Consider the following 16,957-nt stretch of genomic DNA (forward strand, 5'->3'; position numbering starts at 1 on the left):
GGGCTTCACCACATTGGCCAGGCTGGTCTCGCACTCCTGACCTCAGGTGATCTGCCCTCCTCAGCCCCCCAAAGTGCTGGGATTACAGGTGTGAGCCACTGAACCCGGTCTATATCATTTCTATTCTAGTGATAGACATTTAGATAATTTCTAGTTTTTTTCTGTTACAGCCTGCTTCGGTAAAAATTCTTGCACATGTCTCCTTGTGCACATGGAAAGCATTTCTCTAGGGAATATGTCTAAGAGCAGAATTGCTGAGTTGTGGAGTAACTAACAATTATAGAAGTACTCTCAGATGATCTTGGCAGTTGCCATTCCATAACATATTCGATTTCCAGTTACTGCATGCCTTTGTTAGCATTTGATACTGTTAAAACTTTAAATTTTGCTAATTTGATAGGAGTAAAATGACTTAGTGGTTTCATTTGCATTTCTCCTTTTGTTTTCTTAAACAGTATATCCTAGAGGTCACTTCATGCTAACACAGATAGATGTACTTAAATTTTAAAATTTGAGATAATGTTAGATTTACAGAAAAGTTACAAAGGTAGTATACTGAGTTCCTGTATACCCTTCACCTAGCTTTCCATACTGTCAACGTGTTGTATAACCATGATACGTTTGCCAAAAGCAAGGAATTAATATCAGGACACTCACTATCTAGATTGCAAACTTTATTATTTGGATTTTTACCAGTTTTCCCACTAATCTCATTTTTTGGTTCCTGGGTCCAACCGGCTATGCCACATAGCCCTTGGCTCTCAGGTCTCCTTAATCTCTTCCCGCTTCCCAGCTGAGTATTTCATTGTATGGATGTGTCTATTTAATGCCTATTGATGGACATCGACATCTAATAAAATGTGAGGTGAATTCTAATGAGACTTGTAAATGTAAAAATCGTAAATTCTGGCCACATTTGGACAGATACTGCCTTTGAAAAATTATTTACATGAGAGGAAACAACATGACTAAGATTGAAGAAGACGCAGAGAAAGTTCTTTTGGCCAGTAGTTGTCACGTTGCTTACGACTCTTTCAGTAGCTGTGATGGGATGCCGTTCTGTATGAGTAAATCTGTTCTTCAGGCATTGATACCAGAGGGCCATGTGGCTTCCTATAGCACTAGGAATAAAACTCAGAGTGTGTTGGCAAGGTCGCCTGTCACCTGGTGATTGGCCACCTCTCAGTTCCTCCCCCTGTCTTCTGTCTGGCCTGCTGTCCAGGCTCCTGGCCCCTTCCTTGTTGGTGTTCATAGATTTTCCATTTTGAATTCCACCTCTCTGAGACATCTTCCTCCCTGGGTAACCCATGGGGCTTCCTCTCTCTATGCATTCAGGTCCCTGCTTGATGTTGCCTTATCAGTGTTCCCCACGGATCTGTCTGAAATAGCTGCCCCACCCCACCTTGCTTTATCTGTAGCACTCACCGCTACCTGGCGTTGTGGTGTGTGCGTTGTCTTGATCACTTGCTGTGTCTGCAGCCTGTGGAGCAGTTTGGGCACATAACAGGTGCTCAGCATTGATGAGTGCCGTGAGGTGTAGCCAGGTAGACTTCAGCTGGGGAAGTGTGGGCTAGTGTGCTTGAAACTTCATTACTTCATAGTGCTGAGTCTTTATCATGATTAGATAGAATATTATCTTCTATTCTTAAATTAATGTTAAGACATTGTTTTTAGGGTTACGAAATTAAGAGTGACTTTGAACGCAAATGAAGTGTTGACCTTTATAATAGTTGAGGATAGTTTGGGACCCGCCCCTCCCAAACCTTTTGGGGAGGGTTCTATGTAGGTGATAGGGACAGGGGAGCCTAATATAATTTAGATGTTAATGGTGGCTCTGATTTGAGGTAAATCTGAAAAAGAAAGCAGCTATAAGTTGAGGAAATTATCCCCCCCACTTTTGGTTTCAGAAGTTGGTTCTCTAGATGTTTAGCTTGGAGGTTCTCAAACTTTTGGTTGCAGGATCCTTATATACTCCTTAGTTATTGAGGACCCCAAAGACCTTTTGCTTATGTGGGCTGTATCTATCAATATTTAACATCCTATGAGGTTTTTTTTTTTTTTTTGAGACGGAGTCTCGCTCTGTCACCCAGGCTGGAGTACAGTGGCCGGATCTCAGCTCACTGCAAGCTCTGTCTCCCAGGTTTATGCCATTCTCCTGCCTCAGCCTCCCGAGTAGCTGGGACTACAGGCGCCCGCCACCTCACCCGGCTAGTTTTTTTGTATTTTTAGTAGAGACGGGGTTTCACCGTGTTAGCCAGGATGGTCTCGATCTCCTGACCTTGTGATCCGCCCGTCTCGGCCTCCCAAAGTGCTGGGATTACAGGCTTGAGCCACCGCGCCCGGCCACATCCTATGAGTTAAACTGTCAGTGTTTAAAAAGTAATGCTTTGAAATATTGATAAACCTATTACATGTTAACATATATATATTTATTGTATGTATTATATTTTTAATGAAAAAATATTTTCCATAACACAGATATTTAGTGAGCAGCCTGTTTTACATTTTTGCAATCCTTTTAACACCTGGCTGGATTCTTAGCTGCTTGGGCATTCAGTCTGTTGCAATGTCATGTCACATGCCTCTGCAGGAACTTCACTGGACATTTGTGAGTGAGCAAAATGGCAACTGATGTCTTGTTTTCATTATGAGGATTTTTCCCTCACAGACCGCCTGAAAGAGTCCCTGGGACCTTTAGGGTTTTGGACCACACTTTGAGAACCACTGGTTTAGCTGATTTGCAGAACCTACAGATATTTAATAGCTAACCCATAAGGAGACATTCTGCTTTTTTTTTTTTATTTTAAAAAGACGGGGTCTTGCACTGTCACCTAGGCCAGAGTGCAGTGGCATGATCTCGGCTCACTGCATCCTCTGCCTTACTTACGGGTTGAAGTGATTCTCCTGCCTCAGCCTCTTGAGTAGCTGGGACCACAGGTGTGCGCCACCATGCCTGGCTATTTTATTTATATATATATAGTAGAAACCAGGTTTCACTATGTTGACCAGGCTGGTCTCGAACTCCTGACCTCGAGTAATCCACTTGCCTTGGCCTCCCAAAGTGCTGGAGTAACAGGCGTGAGCCACCGCACCCAGCCATTTTTTGTATTTTTAGTAGAGATGGGGTTTCACCATGTTGCGCAGGCTGGTCTTGAAGGAGCTCAGGTGATCTGCCCGCCTCTGCCTCCCACAGTGCTGGGATTACAGATGTGAGCCACTGCGCCTGGCCCATTCTGCTTTTTATTGAACATTAGTTCATTTAATTATCATAACAGCCCTCTGTGGTGAAAGCAACTAAATCGGAATTCTGGGCCAGTCTGATATCCTGCCGTGACCCATACTGTGGTCTGAACATTTTAGATTTCAAATGAAGGGAGTATTCCTATAAAGTATTAACTGAAGTACGCCAAAAGTGACATTTATAGTAGACTCATATATATCTGGAACTTTTTAGTTAGTAAATAGTATATGAGACAAGTTCAGAATACTGAATTTCTTTAATGAGGTTTGCATGAAGCCTTTTTTAGCATATGATTATCTTCTGCAAATGTGCAGAGACCATGCAGCTGGTTAGCAAGGCTCAGCGTGGGAGCCAGCACCAGTTTGTGTGGGTGCCTGCACCGACTGCCGTGCAGCATGCTGGATCTGCAGCGGAGCTTTCTCGAGGATGGGGAGCCATGCAGAGCCCCCCTCTGACCCCTGCCTCCACTTGCTCACTTGGCTGGAATCTGGGTAGTCCTGCCAAGGGCTCGTTTTTCAGTCATGGATTGTCATGTAATCTTATCTAAGGTGATCTAAGTTCTTCTTTGATCATCACCTGATATGTTAATGCTTTGGAAGAAAAGCTTTGTTAGGAGTTTTTATTGGACTACAGTGCCCTTGAATGAAGTAGTTAGGAATTGTCCCCAAATTAGTTAAGCCTCCATTCCATCACTCTTATACAGTCTGAGTAGATTGCCTTCGTGTCCCCAGCCTCAGTCATTATTGCACAAGGTAATTTCCCTGAGGACTTTATTGCTTTCTCTGTGTAGATAATGTCCTGCTCTGGAATGATCTGGCTTGGGAGGAAAATTAAGAAGCCAGGCTGTAGCAGCAGAGGAGAAGCAGGGAAGAAAGGACCTTTGTCTTAATACTTTGAGGCCAGAGGTGATGGGATGTCAGCCTAGCAAGCTTAAGAGCTTTATTGCCACTGATTTCTTATGTGGTAAGAGGACTCTGGGACCTTACTTCCTCCAAATCAAGGGAGACTACCTCTGAGTGTATACTATACTGAATGATTCAGTGAGCTGTGTTATTCTGCTCTGCAGACTGTTTTCCAAAGGCAGGATTATCTATGAAGAAGAGACGAGTGCTCTTTACCATAGAAGATATTTGTGGCACTAGCTGTTTGAGTAGTTAGTGTTGAGTGCATTGTGTTATCTCCTGCTTCTAGGGGATGGAAGTACATGAATTCTTCTGAGAAATGCCTGAATGCGGGGGACCTGCGGTAGAAGCTGCCCCTCCTGGGATTATCCTCTCTTGGTTTCCTAGCAACCTGCCTGTTGCCATGGTGCCGCCTTACCCAGGCAGCAGATCTGCTGCCCTGTGGAATGTAGGCTCTGATTGTCAGCACTGGGAGGCTGCCTGCATTTTCTGTTACTTTTTTTTTGGTAGCTAGACTCAAATTGTATTTTAGCATGTTACTAAAATATTTAAAAGGCAAAGCATATGTTGTATGGTTAAAATAATGAGACTGATTGTTTTATCACCTTCTAGGAAGGGTTATCCTGTCATTCTGAGATTGCGTCAGAAAATCTTTGGTTATGTTGTGTACTGGGCTTTTCAGTATCCTCACTGGAGTACCCCCGGAAACACTCGTTGTTGGGAGACCTTTCTTGTAAGTGAGGTCGTTGGTTAAATGTATATATTAGTTGGGCTGAGGTTTGACTGTAAACAACAGAGACGTAGAATAATAATGACATTTCTTTTTCTTTCTTTCTTTTTTTTTTTTTTGTTGGAGTCTTGCTCTGTCGCCCAGCAGGAGTGTACTGGCACGATCTCGGCTCACTGCAACCTCCGCCTCCCGGGTTCAAGTGATTCTCCTGCCTCAGCCTCCCGAGTAGCTGGGATTACAGGCACCTGCCACCACGCCTGGCTATTTTTGTATTTTTTGTAGAGATGGGGTTTTGCCATGTTGCCAGGCTGGTCTTGATTCTTGAGCTCAAAGTGGTTCTCCTGCCTCAGCTTCCCAAAGTGCTGGGATTACAGGCATGAGCCACCACACATGGCCCTGAAATCTATGTCTTTAAAAAAGTCCCGTTGTGGGGCCAAGCATGGTGGCTCACACTTGTAATCCCAGCACTTTGGGAGGCCGAGGCGGGCGTATCACAAGGTCAGGAGTTTGAGACCAGCCTGGCCAAAGTGGCAAAACCCCGTCTCTACTAAAAATGCAAAAATTAGCTGGGTGTGGTGGTGGGCGCCTATAATCCCAGCTACTCGGGAGGCTGAGGCAGGAGAATCACTTGAACCCAGGAGGCGGAGGCTGCAGTGAGCCGAGATTGTGCCACTGCACTCCAGCCTGGGTGACAAGAGCAAGACTCTGCCTCAAAAAAAAGAAAATAAATAAATAAAAATAAAAAGGGCCCATTGTTCCCAGCTCTCTTGCCAGGCCCTTGAACTAAGAAGTGAAGCACTCGATTTGCTCCGATTGCTGTTCATGTCTTTATGACACGTTTAATCAGAAATCTCCAGGAGCTCAAACATTCTAAGAACTTTCTTGGAGTTCAGCATACTGCCTCAGAGAAGGAAATCGGTATTTGGGGGTAGGTTGTGGGAGGATGCGAATAGAGATGAAAGGGTTTGCTAGCAACATGTTTTGAGAAATAACTCACCAGAAAGCAGTTTTGAGTAGTTTTTATTTATTAGTTATAAATGCTGAAAATGTCATCTGCCTTGTTGGAATGAAGACTTGGAGGTCCTGGGAGCTCTTTTAGTCCAGCCCACCACTGAAAGGATCCCTCTTACGTAGAATTGCTCATAGGTTATGCGTTGTTTCTGCTTGGTTGCTTCCACTGTTGGTGAGGTCATCACCTGATGATGCCACTCATTCTCTCTTTTTTTTCTGAGACAGGTTCTGGCTTTATTGCCCAGGCTGGAGTGCAGTGACGCTGGGGCCCTGGAGTGCAACCTCCGTCCCAGGCATAAGTGATCCTCCCACCTTAGCCTCCCCAGTAGCTGGGACTATGGAGGTGTGCACCACCAAGCCCGGCTAATCCGTTCTCTTTTTATGCCCCTGGGTGGATGTTAGATGCGTTCTTTACCTGGAGCTGCAGTTCTCCTTCCATTGTTCAGAGGTCTGTGGGCTGGAGCCACTCATACCAGTTCCACACCCGGGTGGAAGGTGCAAGGGATTCTCCCCCTACTTGGAGATGACCATGCATGTCTCTGAAACATTCCTTCTCCCGTCACTCATCCCCAGTCCTCCAGGGGACTCTCTGGGTGGGGCCCCAGGCCCTCCCCTCCCTGGCCTCTGCTGAGCAGCTCACGGTGCTCATGGGCGTGTCTCTCCTGGTGCTGTTGGCCCTTGCTGTTCTGCTTTCCCTTTGAGCCTCCCGACTTCTCATGGAACCCAGTTAGTGCCATTTGCCCATCTTGTTCTCTTGGAGTCTGTGTTAGCGTCTCTCGGCTCTTGCTGCCTCCATTTCTCATGTGGACGTTTTTGAATTCGCCTTCCAGTTAGGTGCCTGGCGTTGGTATCTCCTGCCTCCTCTTCAGTTCTGCCACCTCGTGCCTGGGTGGTTGAGACCCACACATGAGCGTACCTGTCCTGTCCCACCCAGAAATCCCTGGAGCTTCCTGCAGCATCGCCCATGGGGTTGAGCCCTCACCTTGGGGTGTGTGTGGCAGGTGAGACCATTCCTCGCGCACCTGAGAGTGTCTGCCTTTGCAGCCTGGCTGCCACTACTTCCTTGGCTTTGCTCCTGAAAAGACAGGACAGTTTCTTCCCTTCCCCACAGATAACTGGACTCCTTTGGAATGTTCTTGAATTTCCCATCCCCTCTCCACGTAGCCAGCCCTTTCTGTCACCATTTTGCAGGTGCCAGTTCCAATTTCGTTTTGAGGAAGGCTCCATTAGCATTGCCTTGCCGCTCCCATTCCCACAGATGTGTGGGATCACTAGATGTCTGTTCCTCCCGCTCTTGGGGGTAAAGAAAGTTGTGACTGTTCATTTGGTCTCTGGCATGAGGGCCTCGGGCTCTGCACAGTCGGTGGAGCTGGTGACCATCTGGGTTGTTGACCTGCTTGTGTGGAGAAGAACCACCCTCGCCTGTAGAGCTTTGTGATTAATCCACAGCTGGGGCCTGAGAAGTTCCTCCAGTGCTAGGAGAATTTTATGTGTAATAAAGTTTCTGGGAAAGGGATCCATGTCCCCAAAAGGTTCTGACCCACTGTTTGATCCCCTCTTAGGAGATAGGCTCTGAGAATGGGCTTTGCACCTCTCGGCAGCCGGGAGCTCCCCAGCACCACCCAGCAGTGCCTGCCCTGAGGACACGCACTCTCTGAACATGTGTCATCATGTCGCTCATCCTGGGAGATGGAATCCATTGCATACCACAGGCTGTTTTTGTAATACGCACCTTTATGTTTGGCTTGTGGTTGGAGGTAGAAGAGGCTGTCTCGCTAAGAAGGGAGTTTCTAAGGGTTGGAATTTACGTGTTACTTCCTGTGTCCACGGAAATCTGTTTTACGCTGGAATTTGATGACTTTATAGGCGTGCCGAATTCTCCACCATGCGTACCTTTTTGCCTCCAGGTCTGAGGAAGAGGTCTGCTGCCATTCAGTAGGTCATGGATTGGGAAGTGACAGTTTGTATTAGCTGGGCCAGTTTCAGATACAAGGGGCTGCCCGAGATTATTTTCAGTTCAGGTTGGCCAGACCAAAATAAGTAACAAAGTCATCATGGAAAACTTATTGTTTCACATTCCTAGAGGAAGTAGGCAGCCTGCTAAGTATTCTCGTATGGGCCTGTGGGAGTGAGTTGTGTTCCAGAAACCCTCTAGATTTTGGTCAGCTGTAGCTAGTTCCCTGCTGAGAAGGCTGGAGAAAGTAGCTGGGTGGATGTTACACTGGATGGGCATTTTTAAGAATGGGGAGTGCCGGTCACTTGCCCCTGCTTTTGGTGGTGATTCTTCCGCTTGGCTCTGGTCTCCTGAGGTCTGAGCCCATCGTCTTCTGGCTTCCCTGTGTATCACTCTGCCTTCCTCTGCCTAGAGACTCATTTTGGTGGTAGCCACCTGTTCATCACTCGGGCCCTGTCTTGATTTGGAGGTAGGGCTAGGCAGTGTGTATCATAGTGTCATCATGGGTCCTTTTCAAAGTCCTAGGGGCCCAGGGCCTGCTAGGGTGTGGTGGGAGTCATCAGGTCTGCGGCTCCTATTTGAGCTGTTCCTGTGACCGCACAGTCCTCAGAGCCCTTACCCTCATGACTCAATTTCTCCCTCCCCTCCACCGCTCCCCTGAGATTTATAACTGAGGCTGACGCCAGCCATGCTTGGCTACACTATGGGCTAACTAAGCTTTTGTGAGCTATCTGGGGAGCTCGGTACTGATTCCCATCTGGCACATGTTTTCCCCTGGAAACTAGAGTCCAAACCAGCATTCTCTGGAATGTGGCCATCTTGGTTGAGATTGCGAACTGGACGTGTTTGTGATTTTGCTTCTGGGGACAGGGAAGGCTATAACCTGGACAGCAGATGAATAATTCATTTTCTTGTGTCTGAAGGGGTAGAGGTGATCTGGCTCGAGCTTTGGGGGACTCAGTCTTTGTGTGAGTAGCTTGTGGAGGTAGTAATGAAAGAAAGCACTTCATTCCTTTCCCTCTCCTGGAGGAAGAACGGGTGCTGACCTATATAACACTGTTTCCTATGTGTGTTACACACATACGTAGAATTGGCTTACAGAGGGAAGCAGCATACAGCGAGACTCCTGAGGTTCTAAGTATGTTTCTCAGGTGATTGTGGGTTGTTTTTTTTTTTTCTCAGACTTGGGCCAAGTATCTATTGCAGCAAAAGTTGGTTCAACCCTACTGAGATGCCTGTTGGAGTTTGACCCTCACGCCACCATCCTCTATATGTAGTCTGATGTAATCTTGTTTCCTAGCTGAATAGTTGGCCTGGAAGTGAGATGTGAATCTGAGGATTTTTTTTCGCCATTTTTTGGTTCTAAAATCAAGGACTTGTTTTAAGAAACATAGGCACTCTCAAGGCAGTTGATAAAATATTTTTAGGGCTGGGTATGGTAGCTCACAACTGGAGTGCAGTGGTGAGATCTTGGCTCACTACAGCCTCTGCCTCCTGGGCTTAAGCTATCCTCCCACCTCAGCCTCTCGAGTAGTTGGGATCACGGGTGCGTGCCACCATGCCTGGCTAATTTTTTGTAGAGATGAGGTTTTGCCATGTTGCCCAGGCTGGTCTTCAACTCCTGGACTCAAGTGATCCCCCACCTTGGCCTCTCAAAGTGCTGGGATTATAGGCGTGAGCTGCTGCAGCTGGCAATTGTTTTATGTTATAAGGATATTTATTTTTATTTTATTTATTATTATTTTTTGGGATGGCGTCTTACTCTGTCACCTGGGCTGGAGTACAGTGGCGCAGTCTCGGCTCACTGCAAGCTGCGCCTCCTGGGTTCACGCCATTCTCCTGCCTCAGCCTCCTGAGTAGCTGGGACTACAGGTGCCCGCCACCTCCCCCGGCTAATTGTTTTTTTGTATTTTTAGTAGAGACGGGGTTTACACCGTGTTAGCCAGGGTGGTCTCGATCTCCTGACGTCGCGATCCACCTTGGCCTCCCAAAGTGCTGGGACTATAGGCGTGAGCCACCGCTCTTTTTAAAAAAAGAGCCTGTTTTTCTTTTTTTAAAAAACCCTTCATTCTACTGCTGTTATTCATTCTACAGAAGTCACAGATCTTCCCTGTATTTGAATTTGTCAGTCTTTTCTCCTATGGTTTCTTTTGCTACTTATGGAAACATTTTAAGGTTATGAGGATTTAAAGTCTGATACTCGCTGATACTGTTTAAAGGTAGTTGGAACCAATGAAAGTGAACCAGATAAATGAGTCCCTTCCAGCCCTGTGACCGACAAGGCAGCTTCTTGACTGGGACAGGGGTGCATCTGTGTGGCTGGTGTCCCATACAGCTGGGTGAGGGGCCGAATAGGGGCGTCCAGCTCAAGGACAGGGCTCGCCGTCAGCCCTGGGGAAATAAGTCAGGTCGACCTGGTTTGCTGCAAAACAGGCCACCTCCTCACACTGGTTTTCATTTTAGCTCTAGCCAGCCCAGTCCTCGGACTGAAAGAATGCACCAGAGGCTCGGCAGTGTGGTGCCAGAATGTGAAGACGGCATCCGACTGCGGGGCAGTGAAGCACTGCCTGCAGACCGTTTGGAACAAGCCGACGGTGGTGAGTGCCGCTGCCCTCTAGTCCCAGCCCCAGCACTTCTCTGGGGTCCCCTTAGAGCAGCTATAACTCACCACCATATTGACAGAGCACTTTCTCTTGCCTGATTTTGTTTGCTTCTCACTGTGACCCTGTGTGGGAGGCAGGACCTATTGGTGAATGTACCCGTTTTACAGCAAAGGCGATGGAGGCTCAGAGAGGTTAAGGTTTCCTTCCCCTGAGGCTGCCTGGTCTCTTGTGGCAGACAGGATGAGGTCTTCATGCCTGCGGCTCCAGGTGCCCCACACTGCCTCCTGGGCCTCTGTGCAGATCCCACTTCTCACCTTAGATAAGAGGCCAGTGGGTTGGCAGTGCCCATTCCCACCACTGGGCACATGGGCATGGCTCTATCCTTGGTCACTCACTCCACAAAGTACACGCTGAGCTTTTCAGGTACTTTCTACCTGTTTCGTATTTTGTTTTCTCCTCATTCCTCTCAAACAGGCAAACTGCTGATTGAGATCCTGGAGCGCAGTTGCAGTTTAAAATTGATTTCCAGCTGTAACCACACTGAGGAAGCTAGCACTGATTTTTCATCTAACTGATGCTAAATATAGCATATTAATGTGGGGCGTGGTCTAAGGTGACAAGCCACGGGTGCGTTCCTCACGGTCCCAAGCCCTCTCAGGAGATGCTCTGCTGACCGTGCCAGCTGAACACAGAGCTGCTGCCCTGGGCTCACTTGGGGCTGTGCCGGCCATCATATGGTATGGGCTATGTTTGACTGAGTGGACTTCGGGGAGCCACTAGTGCTCCTTCAGTGAGAGAAGAAAACTTAGCACCATTATTTTAGAAGCAGTTTGTGAATTATTCACTGGAAAACTGCCTTCTGTGGCCATACTTGCCCTTTTTTTTTGGAGACAGGGTCTGGCTCTGTCACCTAGGCCAGAGTGCAGTGGCACAATCATGGCTCACTGCAGCCTCAACCTTCTAGGCTCAAGCGATCCTCCCACCTCAGCCTCCTGAGTACTGGAACCACAGATGTACACCAGCATGCCCGGCTAATTTTTGTATTTTTTGTAGAGATAAGGTTTTTACCATGTTGCCCAGGCTGGTCTTGAACTCCTGGGCTAAGGTCATCCTCCAACCTCCCATAGTGCTGTGATTACAGGCGTGGTCTACCACGACTGGTCTGAAACTCTTTTCAGATTTGATTTCTAATTTGCTTTCAATCTTGTTTTTTAATACTACTTCCTGTTTCCAGGTTTAATGTGTGTCCAGTAAGGACTTTTAAACTTCCTTCATTGGCTGGTCTTGTCATGGCCCGGCCTTCTGTTTTTTTTTTGTTGTTTTTTTTTTGTTGTTTTTTTGTTTTTTGAGACGGAGTCTCACTTTGTCGCCCAGGCTGAAGTGCAGTGGCGTGATCTTGGCAAACTGCAAGCTCTGCCTCCTGGGTTCAAGCAATTCTGCCTCAGCCTCCAGAGTAGCTGGGACTACAGGTGCACACCACCATGCCCGGCTAATTTTTGTATTTTTAGTAGAGACAGGGTTTTCACCATGTTGGTCAGGCTGGTCTCAAACTCCTGACCTCGTGATCTACCCGCCTTGGCCTCACAAAGTGTTGGGGTTACAGGCGTGAGCCACCGCACCCGGTCTGGCCCTCTCTTGTTATGGTTCCATGCATGGTACCCTTGACCCTCTGTTTCCACAGATGTTGCGGGCTGTCTGTGGAACTTGAGCATCCTGGGGTTTGGGTGTCCACGGGGGTCCTGGAATTGATACTCCCTCAGATACCAAAGGATGACTGTATTAGCCTGACTAGGTTCAAATCGGTTTCTCTAAATGCAGCTAAGTTCATAGGTGTTCCTCAGTCTCACCCAGACATGGTTCTTCATGGGTGAAAAGTTGGTTGACATCAAGAAGGCAGCCTGGGCATTCTTCCCCAATGGCTGCAGGAACCAACTAGAATTTCCATGGCCTCTAGTCCAGGTGGGGGCCTTAGTGCCAATCAGAAGATTGGCTTTGGCATGGTGGTACCTCATTAACATGCCTGGGAGGCAGAGGAAGCGCAGGTGAACGGTTCAGTGTGGGTGTGCCTTCAGAAGTGGGTGGGGCGTTCGTTTCTCTGTCCCACCCACCTCCCTGATGTACTGATGTGAGTCTGTGATTTCACCTGAGCCTCAGTTTCCTCAGAAGTGTTGTGAGCATTGATGTGAAATTGACCTGTGCCACATGGGGTGCTGCGTGGGTATGAGCAAAGGTTCTGTGTCCTGTAAATCACAGTGTGTTCTAGTGAGTCACACCTCTTCCCTCCCTGCAGTGCCCCAGCACTGCTCATGCAGAGTGGAGAACCAGGATGTGACGGGAGCGTGGTCATGATCATATCCCTGGTTAGAGAGAATAGGGAAAAGGCCATGGGGAGTTCCAGTAGTGTGGGGTGTGAATTTGTGTCCTACAAATACAAATTTCTCCTATTCTTTCTCTTAGAAATCCCTTCCCTGTGACATATGCAAAGACGTTGTCACCGCAGCTGGTGATATGCTGAAGGACAATGCCACCGAGGTGAGCGGCTATGAGTGGGGATGGTGCCTGAGCCACGGGCACGTGCACTGGTTCCTAAGAGAGCTGTGATTCCGAGTGTCTAAAGAGGAATGGTGTAGGCCTGAGGGGGGCAAATGTCTTCCACAAAGGACCAAGGAGAAAAGATTTTAGGCTATATGAGCCATATACTGTCCCTGTCACACAGTCTCTTTTTAAAAATGTAAAAAGAATGTGAAAACCATTCTGAGTTCTGGGTTGTACAAAAATAAGCTGAAGGGCCTCCTTTGCTGACCCCGGGACTAAATGCCCGAAGTTAATTGAGATGTTATGTTGCATGCCACTAATACCTAGGTCCAGTTTGGCCATCTCTGCTTAGAATTCCCTGTGCCTGCGAGACTGCAGGTCCGAGGATCTTCATTTTGAATGTTCATGTCTGCTTTTGCCTGATTGACCTGATAGAGCCATAGGTAATGGTAACATGGCCAAGTCCTTTTCCCTGAGGGCTGGCTGTTTTCCAGGCTTGGTTTTTCTGGGAGCTATTGAGGGCCTCTTGCCTTCAGCCCATTTATTTCCAGGGAGGAAAGCCTGTCCTGATTCTGACCCTGGTGTCCTCTCGTAGGAGGAGATCCTTGTTTACTTGGAGAAGACCTGTGACTGGCTTCCGAAACCGAACATGTCTGCTTCGTGCAAGGAGATAGTGGACTCCTACCTCCCTGTCATCCTGGACATCATTAAAGGAGAAATGGTAAGTGATGGGGAATAGGCTTTTCCTTGAAGGTGCTTCTGGGGCCCGGGAGAGGCAGTGGCCCCGAGTAGATTGGTTAAAATGGAAAGTCTGTTCATAGCTCTGGAATTCCTCAACAGCATTTTGCTACAATTTCACATCCCGAATAGCTCCTTTGGCACAGCAGGCCACTCTGTATGTAACTTGCCCTGGGGATAGCAAGGGTGCGGCTGCTGGGGACTGGTCGGACTGCTGAAGGAATGTAAACCGGCATAACCTTCAGAGATGTGAGTTGGATAGATGATGTCCGATCTTTGACCCCTTTGAGCAAGCACAAAACTTCACTTCTGTGAATTTATTTCTGTGAACTTATAATTAATGTACTTGGGTGTTCAGCTACAAAGATGCTCATCTTTCATTCATCAAGTATGTATCATACGCAGACCCTGTGTCACAGACTGGATCTTTAGCAAAGAACACGGAACTGGCTTTGTGGAATTTGGAAAGGCCTTGACAAAGAAGAGGTGTTTAAGTAACTGAAGAGGGCCAGTGGGGCAGGACTGTCTCAAGACAGGACCAAAGTTGACCAAGGTTCTGGTGAGGAAGGCAGGGGTTGTGTCACGCACAGCCTTCTAGGCCATCTTCAAGGATTGCAAGTACAGCCTTGGAGTGTCATGATTGTAAGGGCATTTGTCAAAGGGTTTGATCTAGGTCTAGGTCCCATTGAGGGAAGCTGCAAGTGGGGAAGCCGACAGGACCCTCAGGAGGTCATGGCCTTGTGAGTGAGATGGGATGCGGACAGTGGAAACGGCAGATGCAGATTCTCTTTTGGAGGATTAAATGGACTGGACTTGCTCATGAGGGGGATGTATAGGAGAGGAAGAGCTATAAATGTCTCCCTGGTTTCTGAGAAGATGAAGGTGGAGTTACTTGCTAAAATGGAGCTAGTTGGACAGGATAGAATGAGGGGTAAGTTTGAGATGTCTGCGGGGTGGGCATGATTACAAAAGTTAAACAGTTGGGAGCCATCAGCATATGGAAGGTGTTGAAAGCCATTATGTTAGCTCATTTTGCGGAGAAGTGGCTTAGAATTGCTGACTCTTCTCCTCCAACAAGAAGCTCCTATTCCTTTATTTATTTATTTATTTGAGACTGAGTCTCACTCTTGCCCAGGCTGGAGTGCAATGGCGCGATCTCGGCTGACAGCACCTCTGCTTCTTGGGTTCAAGCGATTCTCCCGTCTCAGCCTCCCAAGTAGCTGGGATCATAGGCACCCACCATCATGCCCGGCTAATTTTTGTATTTTTGTAGAGACAGGGTTTCACCACGTTGGCCAGGCTGGTCTTGAACTCCTGACCTCAGTGATCCACCTGCCTCGGCCTCACAGAGTGCTGGGATTACAGGTGTGAGCCACTGCGCCTGGCCTCCTATTCCTTTAAAGAAGAGCTGAGGGGAGCAGAGGTAACATTTAGGAAGCCTATATTTAGTCTGTTTTCATGCTACTAATAAAGACATACCCGAGACTGGGTAATTTATAAAAAGAAAAAGAAGATTTAATGGACTCACAGTTCCACATGACTGGGGAGGCCCCACAATCATGGTGGAAGGTGAAGGAGGAGCAAAGTCGCATCTTACATATCAGCAGGCAAGAGAGCGTGTGCAGGGGAACTGCCCTTTATAAAACCATCAGATCATGAGACTTACTCTTACTAAACAGCACGGGAAAACCCGCCCCGTGATTCAGTTACCTCCCACTGGGTCCCTCCCATGATACGTGGGATTATGGGAGCTACAATTCCAGATGAGATTTGGGTGGGGACACAGCCAAACTGCATCATTGCCTAGTAGGAGAATTGAGGAAGCTTAGGGGCTGCTGTTTGGTTAGGCACTTGGATTGGGTAATTTTGACATTCTTGGGTTTTAATTTAGACAATAGGTTTGTGCTTCTTTTAAGGGATTTAAAGAGAGGGACTAATTCAGAGGCACCAGATGCCCTGTCTTATTTTACCCCCGGGGAGAGGATTTTCAGCAGGACATCTTTCCTTCCCACCAGAGCCGTCCTGGGGAGGTGTGCTCTGCTCTCAACCTCTGCGAGTCTCTCCAGAAGCACCTGGCAGAGCTGAATCACCAGAAGCAGCTGGAGTCCAATAAGATCCCAGAGCTGGACATGACTGAGGTGGTGGCCCCCTTCATGGCCAACATCCCTCTCCTCCTCTACCCTCAGGACGGCCCCCGCAGCAAGCCCCAGCCAAAGGTAAGACAATGGGCTGGCCACTGAGGACCCCATTTTTGGTTGCACTGGAGATGAGAGACAAAAGGGGCAGAGAGTGCACGTGTGGCTCTTAAACAGGGGCTTATCTCTGTGCATAACTCTGTAGTTACATGAACCAGCCTTTAAATGGTTGTACCATGAAGTTTCTAAAGAATGGGATATTTAAAATATGCAAAGGTTAACCCCCTTTAAAAAATTTTTACTTCTTTTATTTTTGAGCAGGGTCTTGTTCTATCACCCAAGCTGGAGTGCAGTGCTGTGATCATGGTTCACTGCAGCCTCAACCTCTGAGGCTTAAGTGATCCTCCCACCTTAGCCTCCTAAGTAGCTGGGAGTACAGATGCACACCACCACATCTGGCTAAATTTTTGTATTTTTTGTTTTTGAGGCTTAAGTGATCCTCCCACCTTAGCCTCCTAAGTAGCTGGGAGTACAGATGCACACCACCACATCTGGCTAAATTTTTGTATTTTTTGTTTCACCGTGTTGCTCAGGCTGGTCTCAAACTCCTGGGTTGAAGCGATCTGCCTGCCTCGGCCTCCCAAAGTGCTGGGATTACAGGTGTGAGCCACTGTGCCTGGCCATCCTTTTTATTTATACTAAACCCCCTTTTTATACCATACTGTTACTATAATGAACACTCAATCGATTTTAAGCCTATCAGTAATTTGAGAGCCTGTAAAGCACCTTAGGAACTGGCCAGTAAGTGCCCACTAATGCTGTAGCCCTGAGTATATAAGGCCGTTTTCCTAGGAATTTGAATCCTCTTAAGTTGCCAACCTAACTGCCTCTTCCGTAGGATAATGGGGACGTTTGCCAGGACTGCATTCAGATGGTGACCGACATCCAGACTGCTGTACGGACCAACTCCACCTTTGTCCAGGCCTTGGTGGAACATGTCAAGGAGGAGTGTGACCGCCTGGGCCCTGGCATGGCCGACATGGTGAGCCTTGTGTCCTTGTGCATTGAGGATGGTCTGGGTCTGGGATTTGGGCTCTGGAGGCTGGAG

At 47.7% G+C, this 16,957-nt stretch overlaps 1 protein-coding gene across 4 annotated transcripts in view; it reads left to right on the plus strand.

Moving 5' to 3' along the window:
* The window catches only part of PSAP (prosaposin), a 34,940-nt gene that overhangs the window by 6,782 nt on the left and 11,201 nt on the right, over window positions 1-16,957 (plus strand). For all 4 annotated transcript variants that reach the window (XM_025397740.1, XM_025397741.1, XM_025397742.1 and 1 more), the window contains exons 2-6: window positions 10,302-10,435; window positions 12,899-12,973; window positions 13,572-13,697; window positions 15,730-15,930; window positions 16,748-16,891. In XM_025397740.1, coding sequence (XP_025253525.1) covers window positions 10,302-10,435; window positions 12,899-12,973; window positions 13,572-13,697; window positions 15,730-15,930; window positions 16,748-16,891 — 680 coding nt within the window. The remainder of the gene's footprint in view (window positions 1-10,301; window positions 10,436-12,898; window positions 12,974-13,571; window positions 13,698-15,729; window positions 15,931-16,747; window positions 16,892-16,957) is intronic.

Source organism: Theropithecus gelada, chromosome 9, assembly GCF_003255815.1.
Source record: "Theropithecus gelada isolate Dixy chromosome 9, Tgel_1.0, whole genome shotgun sequence".
Taxonomy (NCBI): domain Eukaryota; kingdom Metazoa; phylum Chordata; class Mammalia; order Primates; family Cercopithecidae; genus Theropithecus; species Theropithecus gelada.